This window comes from Acipenser ruthenus, chromosome 22 (genome assembly GCF_902713425.1).
Source record: "Acipenser ruthenus chromosome 22, fAciRut3.2 maternal haplotype, whole genome shotgun sequence".
Taxonomy (NCBI): Eukaryota; Metazoa; Chordata; class Actinopteri; order Acipenseriformes; family Acipenseridae; genus Acipenser; species Acipenser ruthenus.
Window position 1 is genome coordinate 4,370,455 of NC_081210.1, and position 19,007 is coordinate 4,389,461.

General features: G+C 40.0%; 1 protein-coding gene across 6 annotated transcripts in view; it reads left to right on the forward strand.

Annotated features, from left to right (window-relative positions):
- The window catches only part of LOC117431487 (neuronal-specific septin-3-like), a 79,740-nt gene extending 61,837 nt beyond the window's left edge, over positions 1 to 17,903 (forward strand). For all 6 annotated transcript variants that reach the window (XM_034052431.3, XM_034052432.3, XM_034052435.3 and 3 more), the window contains 8 exons: positions 2,218 to 2,346; positions 7,218 to 7,299; positions 7,820 to 7,957; positions 10,044 to 10,161; positions 11,337 to 11,432; positions 11,836 to 11,932; positions 14,533 to 14,584; positions 15,284 to 17,903. In XM_034052431.3, coding sequence (XP_033908322.3) covers positions 2,218 to 2,346; positions 7,218 to 7,299; positions 7,820 to 7,957; positions 10,044 to 10,161; positions 11,337 to 11,432; positions 11,836 to 11,932; positions 14,533 to 14,584; positions 15,284 to 15,449 — 878 coding nt within the window. In that variant the 3' untranslated portion in view covers positions 15,450 to 17,903. The remainder of the gene's footprint in view (positions 1 to 2,217; positions 2,347 to 7,217; positions 7,300 to 7,819; positions 7,958 to 10,043; positions 10,162 to 11,336; positions 11,433 to 11,835; positions 11,933 to 14,532; positions 14,585 to 15,283) is intronic.
- The last annotated feature ends 1,104 nt before the right edge of the window (positions 17,904 to 19,007 follow it).

Genomic DNA, 19,007 nt, shown 5'->3' on the forward strand with positions numbered 1-19,007 from the left:
ATAAGGTTATGGAGGAACTAGCTACTGCATTACAAGATTGACTAAATGCAAGAATAAAAGGTGAAGAGCGGTACCTCCAGTGGTTATTCTTTGAAATATTGACCCTGCATTGCATTACATGGAAATGTGTGTACACACACACACACACACACAGAGAGGTTGTATTCAACTGGCAAGTTTAGACGCATACAGACTAACTGCAGGGTGAAACGTAAGCAAACATGTGCCACTTCATCTATGCCAAGAAGACAAAAGGGTGAGTAAGGTATGACATCACAGAACTGATGTCCCTGGGTATGACTTGACAGCTCACACATCATGCTATGCATTGACCATCACTCACATTACTAGTATGGGTATAATCAGTTCACAATAAAAAAAACTTTAAAAAGGGATGGATCTGAAAGTAGTCCAGTATAAAAAAAATTGGTCATAAAAATTGTCAAAGAGATATAAAGATATATTTCAGAGATACAACTTTGATATATTTATACATCCTGTAATTCTTTTTCATGTGGCCATACCCGAAGGGCAATCGTCAAATTGGAATGTGGCTCACTTCAAGTTGATGTCAGCTTGTTTGAATTAAAGAAGACAGATTTATAGGAACAACTTGCAGAAGTTAAATTCTTACGCTCTGCTCTTTAAAATAAATCCATCACTGGTGTTGGGAGATGGGTGAGGATTCGGTCATAACATTTTAACAAATCTTTGACGCATTTCTGACAGCCCTGTTATTTATGAGTACTGAATTATTGTAAGTGATGGTGCCCTGGGGCTGGCAGTGAGGAGGGCCAGGGATATTGGGTTGACTTGTAGCAGTCAGGGCAGATTTGGCTTTTCCTATCTTGCTCTATGAAAGATTGCGTTCCTTAAATATCTTGATTATTGTTAGGAACAAAATGTGTAAGGATAAGTTTCACACATACATACAATGTTTGCCTTTGAGGTCAGCCCCCTTTCGAATCTCTGGATATACAGAACTGCTTCATGAACGCAATGAACTTTAGACATCGGTACTGTAGATATGCAAATTGTAAGTGATGATCTAGCATTAAGTAAGTTGCCAAGGTTTTTTTTACTAGATTTCATTTTGCAATCTATCTTCCTTTCAGAATGATGGGTGAATTGCATTTTTCCCAACTGCTACCCCATGATCTAAGGAAAGCAATTCTCTGCAAATCTCAGATGTTTGTACTTGTTGTATAAACAGAACACTCTGTTAACATTCATGGTTTATCCACCATGTAAATTCCTATGTAGGTGGTGCAAGGCCTCACTGAAGCACGACATACTATACAAGGAAATAATAAAAGAAAAAGAAAGTGAAATATGCAATTCCAACGTGTGCATGATTCACTAACCAAGGCAGCACCTTGTGAAACGCAATATTCATCATCCTGGCTTGTCTCCATATCCGATAGCCGTAGGTCGCAGCAGTTTTGCAGAACCCAGCAATATATTTCATTTTATGCTGGTTGTCTACCCATAGCAAATATACTAAAATCAGTTCACAAAGCTTGCAGGCAGCTCTGCCTTTCAGGTTTTGTAAAATGTACAATACTATGGACAGTGGTTGTAAAGGGTTCTCTGTTGGATAACTGATGCAGACACACACAGGAGGCTATAGAAGAGAGGTACTGGGGTCAACCTACCTGCGGTGGCATTAGAGATGTACGTGTCTCGGCTTAATGGCCAATTTGCACTCACACTTCCATGTCTCGGTTTCGGTTCCTGGTCTTTCATCATAGCAGGTTTTCGTTTCGTGTCAATCCCAAATACAGCAATGAGTAATTTTACCTTCCAATAATACAATCTATGAAACTGTCCTTCATACAGAACATCCCAGAAATATACAACATCAAAAACTCTCCAATTAAAAGACCACATAGAAAAGTTAACCATGGTATTAAAAGTTAGCCACTAAGTCAGCCTTCCTGAGATGGGACAGATTGGGATCCTGCGAGAACCCTGAACAGCTGTAAGAGGATCATTACTTGACAGTGTAGGGACTAGAGAAGGGGATCAAAGCTTGCGGGTGTGGGGGGGCGATATAGATACAGAGTTATGCATAAGGGTAAGTCTACAAAAGTAAAGTTTTCAGGCAAGCCAGCAAACAGTGAACGAACACATGAAAATGCTTCTCTGAATCAATACGAGATCATTGACTTTAGCATTGGTCTTAACCCATGATTTATTTATTTTTTCTTCCTGTAGGTCAGAGTGGCCTGGGCAAGTCGACCCTGGTTAACACTCTTTTCAAATCCAAAGTGAGCCGGAAATCCTGCAATCCCTCCTTTGAGGAGGGCATCTCCAAGACAGTGAACCTACAGTCCATCAGTCACGGTGAGTCTTCAGCATGCTTAGACACACGGTACACCCATCATCAGCACTGCTATGCTGAATCATACAAAACACAAGAAAATTTGAATTAATTCCAGCAGTACTTCAACTGTTTCATAAACATCCGGCATCTTATCTATTTATCTGCTAGTGGTTTCTGAGCTGTCTTGTTCAAGATGTAGATTTAAAAGTTGGTTTTGAATGGTCGCTCCATCACCCCTACTGTCTGCACACAGGTACTCCATGTTTCCATAACCCCTGTTGGTCTCTGTTATTTCCATTTCAGTTTTGAGTCACAACCTTTAAGAACATAAAAGGCTGGGTGCCCTGCCCTCAGGTTAAATCTGTAGGTTCAGTAACCAGTAACAGTGACAATTTGGTTAAAATACCAATTCTGTGAGGAATAAAAACAATTATTGTATAATTGTTAAAACTAACAAAGTGACTTGGTTGCAGGAAAGAGCAGGTACATTCATACTGCTAGCAACAGCTCCATACTGCAACAACCCTGGTTTTCTGTTCCCACCATACACCACTCATTTCATTCAGAGCACCAGCAGTGTTGACAGAGAGAGCATGAACTGGACACAGTGCTGTTTAGAAGAGAAATTCTATTTCTACTGTCGAACGTTCCCAGGGTAGAAAAGTTGAAGGGGGGAAAAAAAAAGATAGATAATGTACGTGATATATGTATATTAAAACAAACAAACAAAAAAAAAAAAAACACTGGGAAAATAGTGTTTCTGGTAACACTGCAGGGTGTTCTGGAACACTAACTTTCTCTAGTTAGTCAACTAGACAGTATACATCAGCGGATTTGCAACTAGTTAGTATACAGAACAGATCTTGTATTTTTGTTGAACAAGGGATGTTCAACATGTACAGTATACGTTGTGTTGGGGAGCAGGCACGGGACAAGCAGTTCTGTCTCAACTATAAATGGATATTCACAACAGAAAAAAGGTTTAAAAAAAAAAAAAAAAAACATTAAACCTTCAGACTTAAAAAAAAAAAAATGGCACTCCAATACCCGGTCCTCTTATACACAAAATCACAGCTATCATCATGTTGTGTTCCAGCATGAAAACACAATGGCTGTGAAGATAGATCTAATCCAGCACAACCCCCCCCCCCCCTCCCCTCTGTGGGGAGCGTGAGCGTGTATTTTGACAGATTGTCCTGACGTGGCTTATCGTGTAGCTGACTGCCAAAGGGCAAATTAATCAAGATTATCTTATCAATGCTGTTGGCAGTGGTGCTAACTGGAAAAGACCCAATAAGAAATAAAAAAAGCACAGGCCCTCGACTCAGAGGTAATGTATAGACAGGGGTTATCTTGACAGAAGGCAGCCAATTGCACGTACCGTTTAAAAAAAATAATAATAATAATAACTGTTATAAAATTAGTTGCAAGGTTTTAACACACAGGCATTAATATAATTTAAATAATATATACATCTGCATGATTTGCAGGTTCCAAGACACCGTTCAGCATTTATCTGATTATAGATATTCCCTCAGGGGCAAAATAGCTGAAACTCTCCCAAGTATGCGCTCTACTGTATTACTTTAAATGGGGTTGCAGGTACACAGACAGGCAGAGGTGTGTAGCCCGCAGTCACCTTGACTGTCATGTAAACATGCTGGTGCAGTGAAAGGGCCAGGGAACTGCGTGCAGATAAGAGGGGGTTGACCTCTTATTGCGATTTTAAAAAGGCACCGCTATGGACAATTAGAAGGGAATGTCACAAAACACAACAGGCTTTAACTAGACGCTGTTTTAGAAATTAACTGGAAAAGCTTGTTTCCTTGAGAGGATCAGCAAAGGCACATACAGGGGGTTCTGTCAGCTAAGAGCGTTATTGTTCTTCAACACAGTTCTTTATGGAAACCTAGCCAGAAAAAAAAGGTAACAGTAACATACTCCAGCCTTCCTCTATTTTTATTAAAATGAACAGGAGTTGTTGAAACTTGACAGCAGTCCGCATAAGACTCCTTGTACCAATCAAATATTTCACCCCGTTTTTAACAGTAAACAGATAGCAGTGTGTAATTCACTCAGCAAGTTCTTTTTCAAACGCCACAGGCCCAGACATGTGCTTTTTCACGTTTCTACGGTAGCAAACATATCTTTAGAAGCAGGTAGAGAGGCCTAGCTCAAATACAGTAGCTGCCCATAGCTTTGAGACACTGCAGTTTGTGTGTCCTCAGTTAAAAAGACCCACTGAAAATCAACCAGCAGTATGATTTGAGTTCAGGATTAAAAAGGACCACACAGCTCTGGACCGCTTGCAGGCAGGCCCGCAGGCGCCCGGCCAGTCTACAAGGGTCACTGGTGCGTGGTGAGCCAAGAATACCCAGTCGACCTAAGCCCTCCCCACCACGGGCAGCACTTGGCCAATTGTGCGCCGCCCCCTGGGAACTCGGTGCAATAGCCTGAACCTTCAGGCTATAGGGCGCATCCTGTACTCCATGCTGAAGTGCCTTTACTGGATGTGCCACTCGGGAGCCCCGCCAGCGTGTTTTATAAGCCACTATGACATTATGAAAGTCAGATTAGAGTTAGAACAGAAGGGTGCCTATTCTGTTTGCTATGGATTTATGCAAGGAGATACCTAAAGGTGCCAGTGTGCATTATTGTAAATCCTAGCATTTCCCTAGACCAAATACAACAGGCCTTGTGAAAAGATGCAGCACCACTTGCCTTGGTTGTATACAGATTGCTGTAAGGTTTGTTTATTTTTAAACCACATTTAAGGTGTTATACCACATTGATGTGTATTACATTCTACACTCTGCAGTAAGTAGTTCAAAAACCAATATCGACCACAATTCATTATAATATTATAGTTTGCTTTTTAAACATTACCCATAGCAGTCACATTTTGGGGTCTGTAGTTTATAAGTAAAGGTGAGCATGGTTAGCCAAATCCAAAATGGTTTTTATAGTTTAAAAGTGACAGGATTGCCCACCAGCTTTTAGGATTCTAGTGCCAAAAATGCACCTGGTATTGATACCTTGGTATAGCTAAAGTATAATGCAACTGACAATGACACTGTAAAAAGTAAATAAACAATGCAGTTATTTTTCAAGATCACTAAATGAAGCACTTTAAACCAGTGTTGCTTTGCTGTCCTAATTTTCTGATCCTCATATTGTACAATCCCCCCTCCCCCCTCCTCCCCTTTGCTTCCGTCTTTGTCAGCCACAAGGATTAAATATAACCAGGCACACATCTGCTTTCACAATTTCTGACCTTTTTGGTTCTTGGTCGCACAGGGATAAACTACATTAACCCTTTTGTAGTCTACAGTATGCATTCTGGGATTAAATGGATCTGGTTAAATGGCTTAAAGTCACCGCCAAAAGAATATAGTTTGTATGTATGCATAAGTATATGCAGAGTCAGCAAGCTTGTTCAATAGAAATACTCCATACCGAGATCTCATGTATGTTCAGCACAGGGCACGGGTCTATAACAGTTTAGAGATTTATTTTGAAGCACATTTGCCCTTCCTGCTAGTGTGTGTCCATAACTCACAACCTTCCGATTTCTAAAGCCTGCAATGCAGTGTGCCATAAATAACTAGGGGAAGTCTGCCTGGCATTCCCTATTCCAAGATTCCCTATCTGGGCAGATACACCGTGTCAGTTTTTATGAGACAGGATTTATGTACCACAGTAAAAGAGTCCTCACTAGTGGCAGGGGAGAGATTTATTGTTGCAGGGTGCAAGATGATTGGAGCAAGGAGAGATTCATTTTGAATATGAATACAGTACAATATGCAGGAACGATTTACCTATTGAATTGGTGTAGTGCAGGTTCTGGGTAAATGTAAGAAGAAAACACTAGAAGGCCAATAGAGTCTTGTTTCTACAGAATGGTAAATAATGGAAGACAAGTAATCAACATATTGTGGGACAGTGCAGGTTTCCACGGAATGTGGTTTGTCATGCCAAGCTGGCTCATTCAGGATCTGTAACCACTCATAGAACAGTCAACGTGCCAAGCATGGACTCTATTGGTCTTTAACCCCGCCCCCTGCTTTTGTACAGCCTGTCTGATCTGCTGCAAGTGAAGCACGTGTTAAAAGTACAAGAACAGCAGTGACTTGGAGCAAGCTTAAGTCCTGGAAAACAACAAACAGCTGGCCTGCAGAGGGCTGAAGGCAAAATCGATCTATGTAGATGATTATATTTTTGTGCTGTTCAGACACTGGCAACAGCAGTTCTCTGTGTAACCCCAAGCCCGGCAGAGCCTAGCGCCATGCAGAGTGATGAATTTACAGGGTGCCTGAACAGTCTTGAATTGTATTCTTTCAACTCCTACACAGGGTAAAGGTTGGCAGCATAAAGTTGAAAGTCCATCAAAAGTACGGTTTAAAAAAGAAAAGAAATGAAAATGTACAACCAGAAAGAAATGTGTTACGTAGTCAAATACATTACTTCCAAATGTGGAAGTAACTAAGCATAAATCAAGTGTGAGGCTTCCTCTTTCAGCCAAGGAGTGAAGGGCCTTAACCTTCTGAGCACCATGCGAGTAGAAAAGTACAACTGAAAGGCAGAGTATGACGTTACGTAATAATGTGTTTAGAAGACTGTGAAGTTGAGTCGACCGTCCCCAGATAAAATGCATGCTTGAACATCAAAATAGATAAAAGACCAAATGGCTAAAGGTAGCTTTCTTAACATGGCTGCCCCCTAGTGGCCTTTTTAATAGCTCAAGGGTAGATTCAGCTTTATATGACCCTCATAGATCTACTTTGAACTGATCCAAGACACGTTCTTCCATTAAAACAGTACCAGGATGACCTGACCAGTACATACATTGTCTGTTCAGTGTGTAATATGACAGGTTTGCTTTGCATTTCAGTTATTGAAGAGAAAGGAGTCAAAATGAAGCTGACCGTGATCGACACACCAGGGTTCGGAGACCAGATAAACAATCTGAATTGGTAAGGCTTTTAACCTTGGTAACCGCATTGCTGCTGGTTAAAACCTCACACCGTGCAAGCTCAAGAGGAAATGACCGCAAAGGGGTTTCATGAAGTGGCAACTGTTAGATTTTAGTCGAGATGGACAGTCAAAATCTCAAAGGAAAAAGCTACATCCTGAATTTGGTGTGCTGTACAAGAAGAGACACAAACATTATGCTGTTAATCACTTGTTGTATGAAAAAAATAAATAAAATAAAGTCAGCAGGCACAGTCAAGTCCTTCATTCACAATGATTCTCCTACTGCATCTTGGGTACAAGGTACTCAACCTTGCATGCAGCGTTCTAGACCCTTATTGGTTGCTTTGAACTTATTGGCTTTCGAGTAAATCAAGTGGTAGTCTGGCAGTTGTTTAGATCTAAATGTACAGTAAACTGCATAGCTTGGTCATGCAAGAACTGGCAGGCAGCATAATCAAATCTGTCAGTGCCTAAGGAGAGGGAGAGGGAAAGAGAGAGACCTTTTCTTTTGAATTGCAGCTGGGAGCCAATTATGAAATACATCAACGAGCAGTACGAGAAATATCTGAAGGAGGAGATCAACATTAACAGGAAACGCAAAATCCCAGACACCAGAGTCCACTGCTGCGTCTACTTTGTACCCCCTACTGGCCATTGGTACGTATTAAACACTTAATAAAAAAAAAAAAAACGTTTCTACACACATACAGTAGTAGTCAGAGGGCAGATAGTATTGCAAATGGCAACAGGTTTGTCGTAGTAAAACAGTATGCAATCAAAACAATTACATACAGAAGTCTTACATACTGTAGTCAGCCCAGGCTTTAGTAAAAAGCGTTTGCATATTTAGTTTCATTTGATTAGCACAGGGCACTGCAGAGTATCCCTATACAAGTGATATGACACATGAGTGTCAACCATGCCCTGAAGGGAACACTCTTTAAAAGATAGTTACTCAGTCTATTAGACACTGGCAATCAATGTCAATTTGAGTACACAATACAAAATTGAGCTGGAGTGCAATATTGATCTTCTCACTTCTCTCATGTGCCAAGACTACTCAAACAAGACTCAAGGAAAAGACTGTGAAGCTTATCAATATGTGAAACCATTTCTCCCCACAAAATTTCAAAGCATATTAAAATTACTGGACGACATTGGGGTGAGAAGTCAAATTAAACTCCTGAACTTGACAGTCACAGGTACAGGTACATTTTAGGATGCCAGTCAGAAATAAAATAAAATCCTTCCCCTTTTCAGTACCATAGAGGAGGTCAAGCAGTCTCTAAACTAGGTAAAGCAAAAGATAGGACTTTAAGACAATTAATGATCCACGACTGGTAGAATTTCTTGTATGGGATTCTGGTATTTTTGAAGAGCTTTCACAGGTTGAATACACATGTACTCTGTTTTGTAACTGTGTGTCTGATGTTTCAAAGCATTGGAACTTTAAGCCTTGATATAATCAAACAGAAGGGCTAAACAAGCTCTCAGTCTAAGAAACAATTCCTGAGCAGAGGGATCTAGATAGAATTACAGATTTATGAACACATTCACTTTTGAGTCTGTAGTTCAAAAGGAGTTTTTTAGTCTTTAAAATTTCACGTGTGGTTGAGGCCATTGTTTTTGACATTTTCCGTGGTGAATTAATGTAGGATATGCAAAGCCCAGGGAACCTACAGTGGGAGTGTGTCCCAGCCCTTTCCGATTAGGATCGGTTCACCTCACAAGCCTTGAGCAGTCCCTGAGCCCTCTGATCCTGTGCTCCCTCTCTGCACACTTGCCTTCAGGAGTCACTGAAGGGAAACCGCTTAAAGCTGGATTTACCCTTAGAATTTTAAGGTCAAAGACCTTCTGTGAAACAAAACATTAACAAAAGGTGCCCATGCCACTGACAGGGAAATTTAAAAGATAAGTGAAGGTAGTCATTAATTTTATTATTTTTTTAAACTTAAGTAATGAGCAATAAGATACTCATAATAAGGCCAACCAAATTCCTGTATTACCCCCCCCCCCCCCCCCCCCCCAAATTGCTGGAACACAGTTAAATACAGTATCCTCCAACAAGTATTGGGAGTCAAGTACCTGTAAAAATATATCGAGTTCAGTTTGGGTGCATTAAGGTAGAGGGTTAAAGCCCCAGCAAAAACACAAATATCGGTTATACAACTGAACTGTAAGACTGCAAGGTAATTGTGCTGTAGCAGCTTTTGTAAGTTGCAGATGGTAAAACTGCACATTCTTTTTAGCAGTTATGGGTTCCAACCACTGGAAAAACCATAAGCAATTTGTTTTTAAACTCGTGTGTGAGATTTAGTACACTTACTCAGGCCTCCAGCTCCTCTGACCTGAGCTGTAATATTTCAAATCGATAAATGGTCGGAGCTGGAGGCGGACAGGACTATGGGGCAGGCAGCAGGTGCAGTTTGTCTGGAGATTAAAGAAAAGATACATAGAAATATTAAGAATGAGTTAACTACATGTATGGAGATGCAGAAAATACAACAACTATTTACATAGGTTTTGTAGAATAATGAGTGACACTAGAATGGTGGATTATATATGGATTAGGCAATACACAAAATGCATTTTCATATGCTCCTATAGATTATATAATCCTGCACACAAATGCACTACGGAAGTCACTCCCAAAGGATAAAAGACCTTACCCTTTAATTACATCTTTACTTGCCTGTTGCTGCTTCTTGTTGTACAGCGATTAACAAACGTTTTTGTGCACTAGTTTACGCCCCCTGGACCTGGAATTTATGAAGCGATTGGGTAAAGTAGTGAGTGTCGTCCCAGTGATTGCCAAATCTGACACCCTTACCCTGGATGAGAGACAGCGGTTCAAAGAGCGGGTATGTAGCACAGACAAGGATATACATACAAAAAGTATTGTATTGCCACTTCTTACTGTGCCTAGAGGTCTTCAAATACCAATTAGGACAAGGCAGCCTTGGCCCTTCTAGTCCAGGTTTTTGTTCCAACCTGTGTCCTTAATTATTAAATTGAACCAATTAAACCTCAGACCAGCACCTCAAGTACCTAATCATTAAATTATAACCATTAAAAACTTGCAATAGAATGGCCTTCTAGGACCAGAGTTGCCTAGGTATTAACTTGACTGGGCTTTGATCTCTATTGAGACGCCTGCAGTCACAAGACCTTGTATCCTTCTCGTCATGTAGTCAGGGGGGAGATCCGATGGACACACAGATGAGCCCTAAGGGGGGGGGTTTGGTCATTCCTGCTACTCCATGCCTTGGGAAAGACCCCACTGTGACCTCTTCCTCACAGGAATAATCCTTCCCATTAAAGCTGCCTTCCAGCCACCACAATTTCCAAATTCCACATGTTAAATAACCTAGAAATTGATCATCAAGGGGAAAAGTTTTTGTGAAAGGAGTCCATGTGATCCTCCTTGAATTAACAGTCAAAGCACCCCTTAAACTCTCACGAGAAGTGATTATCATTATAATTTACAATTGCTGGCTCCTTTGTGAGTTACTCAGCTGGGCTCAGAAGTAAAACACACAACCCTACATGCCCTTCCTTAAGTGGGATCTAATTTTGCTACAACACTGTTTTGTGGGCCTCCCCTATGTGTTGGCACATTTTCAAGAAAGCTTTTATGTGCCCCCTGCCAGAAGAAAAAGAACAAATTACACCAACAAATAAAAAAAAGAAAAACACAAGCAGCTAGAACAGAAATGTTGGTCCTGGATAGACCTTAACACACCATGTGTGCATCCTTTTCCTATTTCTGTTGAAAGTAGTGATTAAGCTAGCCAAAACAGATGTGTTTTTTTTTTTTTAATTTTGAAAAGACTACTCCGCAAAATGTGTTCTACTCATTAAAACAGCTGTAACAGCAACAGCACAAATTCCAAACAAATCACTCACACATACAAAGTTTATTTATATACACACACACACACATGTGGCTAGTGAAGATATTGGTAAATCAGGGCTTTTGAGACTTTGGCTTTCTTTCCTCATGAACTAAATGACTTCCCTTTCCCTCCCCTCGCAGATTCGACAGGACCTATGGACCAATGGAATCAAAGTGTACCCACAGAAAGAGTACGATGAGGATGCAGAAGACAGAATATTGAACGACAAAATCTGGGTAAGCATTTACAAAATGTGTGTGAAGAGGTTTGGTCTGTTGGACACCACCGCAAAGAGTAGATAAAGAAATAGTAGCAGAAACCTAATCAATTCTGTTGAGCGTTTCTTTTCAAATGTCTTCAATGCTGAAAACGAGTTTGAGTTTATTTATCAGTGTTCTTTTTTGGTTAGCACTATTGTGTTTAATAGTTATGGATGAAAGAGATTCCACTGTATATTCAAAAGCATAAATCGTGACATTAGCAACAGAGAAGTCGCCATAAATCACAAAACAGCAATAGCCGCTTAAGCTCTACGTCAAAAATCTTGATTATGGAAAATAGAAATAATGAATTTCTGAATGCAAGGCATGTGGTAATAAAGGCATAAATCTAACTGGACTGCTGGTTTTTCCTCCCCAGGAAAAGATCCCCTTTGCAGTGGTGGGCACAGACAAAGAGCACCAAGTGAATGGAAAAAACGTCCTGGGCAGAAAAACCAACTGGGGAGTGATTGAAGGTAAGAGTTACAGAACTAGTGTCAAACTCCAGCCTGCAGCTTCACTGAACCTGAAATAGGTTCTCCAGACCCCACTACATCACTCTTCACTGCCAAGTATACTTGTATGCATTAAATGAAAGGGGGTGCACTTTAACCACAGTCCCTGGATTGTCCACTCTAAAACTCAGCACTTGCTGGTTATCCCATCACATCTTAAGAAATGCAGGATTGTGTTTATTTTGGCAAGGGACAAATGTAGTTCAGTGTGTAACCACCTACCGCAGAGGGAGGGAGGATTCAGGACTCAATACTGTTACTGGATCATGTGCAACCACACCGAGCATGCAAAACAAGAGACAAATACAGCAGAGGAATTTAAGCTTGCACCGAAGCTGGAAAGCAAACCAAAAGGTGTAATAAATACAATGAGAGTGTCTCTGTAAAATGGATTTGGAATTAGCCGTATTAATCGTGGATACACACACACACACACACACACACACACACACACACAGCAGTTGCTGGTTAGTTTGTCACACTTCAGCAGCTGCTACACGGGCTCAGAGGTGTTTCAGCGTACAGTAGAGGGCTTTTATTTGTTCCATCTTGCATTGGGCTTTTTCTTTTCCCCTGTCGAGGTGTGGACATAACCCAGTGTGCCAGTAAATCTCTGCACTTGGCGCCCTTTCCGAAAGGCGATGAGAAACAAGTTGCTGATGAATGGTTCGGGGTCGCTTGTAGGGTTAAATCCAAACCAACCACAGTCAATCAGCTCTTTCAAGGCAAGAGTTTGAGGCTCCCTGGCGCTGCCGTCCCTTTAGTGTTGCGCAGCGGATATAAACATCATAGCTCTGCAGGTTAATGGGATACAGTTGTTCGGGGGCGTCTGGCAGCTGAGATCCAAAGAAATGAAGGATTAAACCCGAAGTCTGTCCCCTTGTGATGTTAGCAGAGCGATTCATCTCCTGCTCTTCCAGCTGGATCCAGATTCAGGCCAGGCTGCAGCGATAGAGTAATACATCTATTTTGCTACGCACACACACACGTCAATCGCCACTATCAATGATACATTTCCATTAATGTGTGAAATTACTTAACAGGGTCATTATACTGTATTGAATTGCCAACTCCAAAAGCAAACTGTGTCTCCGTGCAAAGTTTTAATGTAAAACTGATGTAAAATATTGCCGATTTTACTGACGCTCCAAGATACCATCTGGAGTCTTACGGTGGCGGAACCGTCGACCCCTGTGCACCCAGGCTGTGGTGTGCACTGCAGAAGTAGCATTAATTTTAAATCTGGACAAAAGACATGCTTTTAATTCAAGGCATTATTTCTGTAGTAGTTTGAGTTGCACATGAAACACTACAGAAGAGCTTGTTAAAGAAGGGATGCCACCGGGTCCCACTTTGGTGTTCTGAACAGCAGGATCAGGAGGAGAACAGGCAAGCTTTCACACAGGATTATTCTAAAGAGCAAACTGTAGTTAGTGTGGCAGGTGTGAAGAACTAATTCAAAGATGTACAGGTTTGCATGCAGTCTTCAGGGTTATGGGTCTGATTGCTGGGGAAATTCTGTCGGATTGACACTCGGTCCTGCAGGGTGGCAAAGTTAGACTGATCAAGGGTTGAAGAAGTGACCATAAAGGTGACAAACTTCTAAAAACTAGGCCCATGTGTAGAAGCCAAAGGATACATTCAGAATCCACATAGTCTCTAGAGACTCCACATTCTAAAAGGCACGATACTGCCAACCACTGAGCTACTTCAAAAACTTTACAATATTGGGGTTCATCACTTGAACTGGAGAGCTACTCACCCATAACTTACCACCAGGTCTGCTGCCCAATCGCTCAACCTTACACACTGCAGCCCAGCACCCTAAACACTGAGCTGCTGCAACCCACAGATATTCTGCCTTATTGATACAGCACTCAGCTACAGTACAGATTACCCTTCTGTGGGGAAAGTAAGCAAGAAGCTAAAACGTATTGAAAGAGTTAGACAGAGATGGGTCGTATTGGTGAGCTGGTAACAAGAATGCAGTATCTGAAACTCACTGTAGTAATTTGGTATACAGTAGTCTTGAACAGCATTGTGAAATATTGCCTGCTAATGGTTTTGTATATTAAAACCCAAGATCTGTTTCCATTGAAGATTGGGATTTTCAAGAAAACTAAATTGGCATGACAAGTTTTGCATTATATCGTCAGTCTGCACATTAAGGGCTGTAAACAAACATCAAACGGGGCTGGTAATCTAAACCAAGGGTCTGGGGAATTCAAAAGCCAGAAAAAAGTATTCTGAACAAGCTGGTAATTTCAGATTTTATGTTACCCATAACAGAAAGTCCATTCCCAGCACTTGATGTGGGCTTGCTGTAGAAATGTCCTGCCAACAGACTGGGAAACAAAGCAGCACTAGACTAAAAAACAAAGTTTTGCTTTTATCCCTCTTGGATAAAGTTTAAAAGACGCTGGCTGAGTGGACACACTGTCAAAAGTGATTAATAAGGAGGCTCCCTGTGAACGCTTTGTGGTACAATAATACATGGTTATTAATTCTTGCTATTGTTCAGTGTAGTAATTCATTGTCTCAACATTATGCTTCTTTTGCAGTTGAAAATGTTGCACACTGCGAGTTTGCCAACCTGAGAGATCTGCTCATCAGGTAAGGAACTTTTTATTCATTTCATAAAATCGATCTTACTTTAAGAATGGAAATAAGCATTGCATAGCAGCTTGAGCTTCTACTGTGATCCGAATTACACACCTGACCAAGACAAGGGTATCCTTGGATTGGAAAAGGAAAAGCAATCTTGTTAATGTATAAAAGTAGGTGTAAGTAGGATAAACAGTTGCCACTAGGCGGTGCTATAGGGAAACGTTACACAATAAACAGGTTGCAGAATGTTACAAAATACTCTCTTGGGGGAATTAAGCAATCTACTACAGAGAACAACTTAATAATAAATATATGAATTCAACATTCAGAACAGTCAGTCAAAGCTTTATTCAAACAACAAGACACTGATAAAGCGATCTCAGCAAAGCTGTTGTGTAGTCAAGTGTAAATTTTACAAAGGGGTAAAATAAGTAAACAAGCATAGTGGCTGTGAAGGTAGTAGGCAGAAAGCAAGTGGCTGTAATTATGTCCTAGTCAATAGGGTATTGATGCTTTGACCTCATCTGCTGCCTTAAATGTCAAAAGCTGCACATCCCTTTCTTTGCTAGGTATTAATAACAATCTTCCACATTTCTGAGTTATATGAGACTCCAGCAACGAGATCAACCTAAACCTGAGTACCCAGGGCTGGCACACTAGAACGGGTGGGAAACTCTTTGGATAATCAATTTCTCTTCACCTCAGGTCCCACCTGCAGGATCTGAAAGATGTCACACACAACATCCATTACGAGACCTACCGGGTTCGGAGATTAAACGAAAGCAACTTGAATGGCATTGGACTTTCAGCATCGCCTCTGGCCTCCATGAATGGCACGGCGGTGAGAAAGGAGTCAGAGAGCAACCTTTAAGAGGAAGGAGGGAAACCAAAACAAAGTCATCAGATAGTGGTTTTGGCTGTCCTACCCCCATTTCTTTATCCCCTCCTCCTGCAGTGTACTACAATAAAAACAGAACCTAGTGTTACCAAGAAATGGTACTGTATTGGACAAAGCAGTTTATTTTATTTTTCTCCAGTTTGGGGTGATGAAGTGGCATGTTGCCATGGATACAGAAAGTGGGCCTGGTTGATGTTGGGTAATTTTACAGCTGTCCATGGCAAAATAAAAATAAAAAAAATGGGCAAATACAAATAGCCCCCCCAACTAGAGCTTTGAGCTGCCTTAAGCCTTATATTTGAGCTCATCTGTACTTTGTAAATGCCAATCTCCCAGTCAGTCAATCGAATCTTCAATGGGGATCTTGTGTAATCATTTGGAAGTGCTTGAAGGCAGACTTGGACATAGAACCCCCTAATGAAGCCACAGGCACAGTTAATAGTTCTCAGCAAGGACATGCACTGATCAAGTGTGTTCATAGCCCACGTTAGACACTTTGAATTTTTGCCCTTAATTTGATCGTTTTTTTGCCTCATTAAGATATTTGAAAGGTGTTAGTATTGCCAAACAGCATGCCGATTTCACGTTAAAATTGTCAAAAGAAGCCCGTTGGCCATGAAGCTAAATGCAAAATTCTCCAATTGCTATAAAAAATTTAAAAAAAAAAAAAAGAGACTAAAATTACCGATTTAACAAGCCCTGCTTACAAAATCACCTATTATGATTCTCCTTGTATATCATGTTTGTTTGGCAGTAATGATATCCATTAAAATATTCAAGTTATATTTGTACTTTGAGAAGGGGGCTCAAAAGAGATTTACAGACCTGTATGAATATGCAGTAACTTTATAATGCATAGCTCCTGAACAGCAGTGCCATCTAGCGCCCCTCAATGTAACCGAAACTCTTCCGCAGAAGACCAATTTATTCCAATGCCTCACTGACAGTATTGCATGGCAAGTGTACTGCCTTTCTAAATGCTGTTAAGTCAAAAACTTCTGCTTGACCCCCCTTTACAAAATGTTTGTTTTCTCTTCTGGAATCAATGAATCCCTTTAACCGAGAACAGGACTCCATTTTAATTTTAAGGCTCAAGTTTAATCTCCAGTGCAGTTCCGTTGCATTTCGTTAACAGACTTGCACTGGAGATTAAATTAGAGTCGCTCTTGTGCATATTGATTTCTTTAATGATTCTGAATGTTTTGTACTGTAGTAACAGTGTTTTTTTTGTTTAATATGACAGTTCATGTGTGATTTAAACACACCATACTCTGTATATACTCTTAGCTCAACTGCTTGTTCTCTGCACAGCAATGCAACCCACCAGTTGCCTTTTTAAAAAGCAGGTTGCCTCGGTTACCTGAACAGGGCTTGCTCCACACACACAAGTAAGCTTGAGGCTAATACTGGTGAAGTTCCAGTGTTTTAAAGCCAGTACTTAAGAATGAAGGTATTACAGTAAACTGCAACAGTAATAACACAGATCCTGATATTAAATGTACAGTGACGCTAATGCAGCATAAACAAAATGTTTAAATCCCATTGCATTGTGTTTGAACCATTTTAGGTTTTGCAAAGACCCAAGCCATGGCTAAGCTTTCTTGAGCTACTACCAAAACTAAAAGCTGGAGTGGTTCAAACTGCCATAGTGTTTATAATCCACCCTTGTTTTGGAAATGTCAGCCTTCCTTTTCTTGTGAAAGATGCCTTCAATAGTCTCCACATTCAGGGATCCAACCGCTAGCACTGTGAGAATGCATAGGATTTTCTAAGTCAGTATTATCACACCAGAGCAGTATACTGGCACTCTTTCTAAGTCCACTGTACCACCAGGACTGTATCACATCCCAGTTACATATAGAAAACCAATTTGTGGTGCAATACCAAACAGTAATACTAGTGACAATGTTACTAAAACTATTGAAAAGCTATTAAAAATTACTATAATTATTACAGGTACTTTTCATGGATAAAAATGGGGGGGGGAGGACCATTTTTCAGGCATTTGAATAAACCAAACTTTTTAAAGCTTTTAGTAAACTCCCAGCTATGCTGAAGAATAGTTACTGGTACTGGTATGTAACATTTCAATAGCATTAATGCAGTTGTTATGGCCTCCACAAAGTGACATATTTTGATTTTCTTATATCATCTTGTGGCAAAATTATTAAAAGCAAAACAAGAAATCGTGGATTAACAGGCAAGAATAATAAAGCACACCCAAAATAAGTAAACAAATTATTTTCAAATCAGTCACTAAATTCATGGTGCTTTTGGTTACTAAGGGTAAGGGGGTTGCCAGTTTTACTGTCACTGTTATACTCATTTATATCCCAGCCTCTTATTCTGCTGTCCTGCAATGAAATGGGCTGCAAAGTTTTAATGTAAATGTTTATGGATTTTATTAAAAGTCACAGAGATGAGCTAGTTGAAGTTTTGTTTGTTTATTATTGTGTGATTTGTTCAACCAAAACTGCAAGAGAAGGATCTTTGCTAAAGAAAAAAAAAAAATCTTCAATTGATCTATGGGTATAATACATCTGATCTGTAAATAGGGTTGATTTACAAAACGGACAACTAATAACAAAAAAAACAGTAAGCTTTGAAATATTTGAAGCATAGTATATGTGACATAGTATATACTTAATTTGGGAAATGCCCACAGAACGTCCTTTGTAAAACTCAGATTTTTTTTTAGAAATTTTAATATCAAAACTAATTACAACAATAACAGGGTAAATTATTATTAACAGTACATACATTCATGTGTTACACATCAAAAACCAAGAATACCGCATCCACCTTCCCTGGTCCCCCATCACCCCCTAAAGCAACTCCTGAATCAAATTAAAAAATGCTATAAAATAATCCACAACATGCATTGATGGGAACTAATGGGAACCCCAGGGCATATTTTATACTCCCATACGAGGAAAGTTACAGCAGTATTATTAATTACAATCTTATTAATGGCACTGCTCCAGGTTAAATATTCATTTAATGTCCACAAGGAAGCAAGATGCACTCAAATGGAGCATTTTATAAAAACATTTATGCTTGTTTTCTAGATTGCTAAACATAATTTACTATGGAGCTCTCCATTAACATAGGCACATGAACGGGGAAGTAATACTTGTGAGATTAGGACACCTTACGTTTGAAGAATTTCTATTGTAAAAATATCTAGCTTTGGCCACCAGATGGCACTGTAGCGCTGTTAAATCCAACAATGCCCAAAACACTAATAATAATAACAATAAATAAAGTTAAAAAGAAATGGACATTAGTGATGCTTTTTATACAGGATTTGAAATCCCAGTGAAGCAGAGAGATTACACTATATATAATTGTGTCATTATTATTTAACGACTTGCAATAAATATATAATCTTCTGTGTTAAAGATTCCTTCTCAACTAAATGTGTTTTGGTCATTTCGGTTTCTGTTGAATGGCGGTTTTTGACCAATAAAGCAACATTTAAGCATTTTTTGTGGGGTACGTTTTTGGCAGGTATTCAGTTTGAGGTCAGAT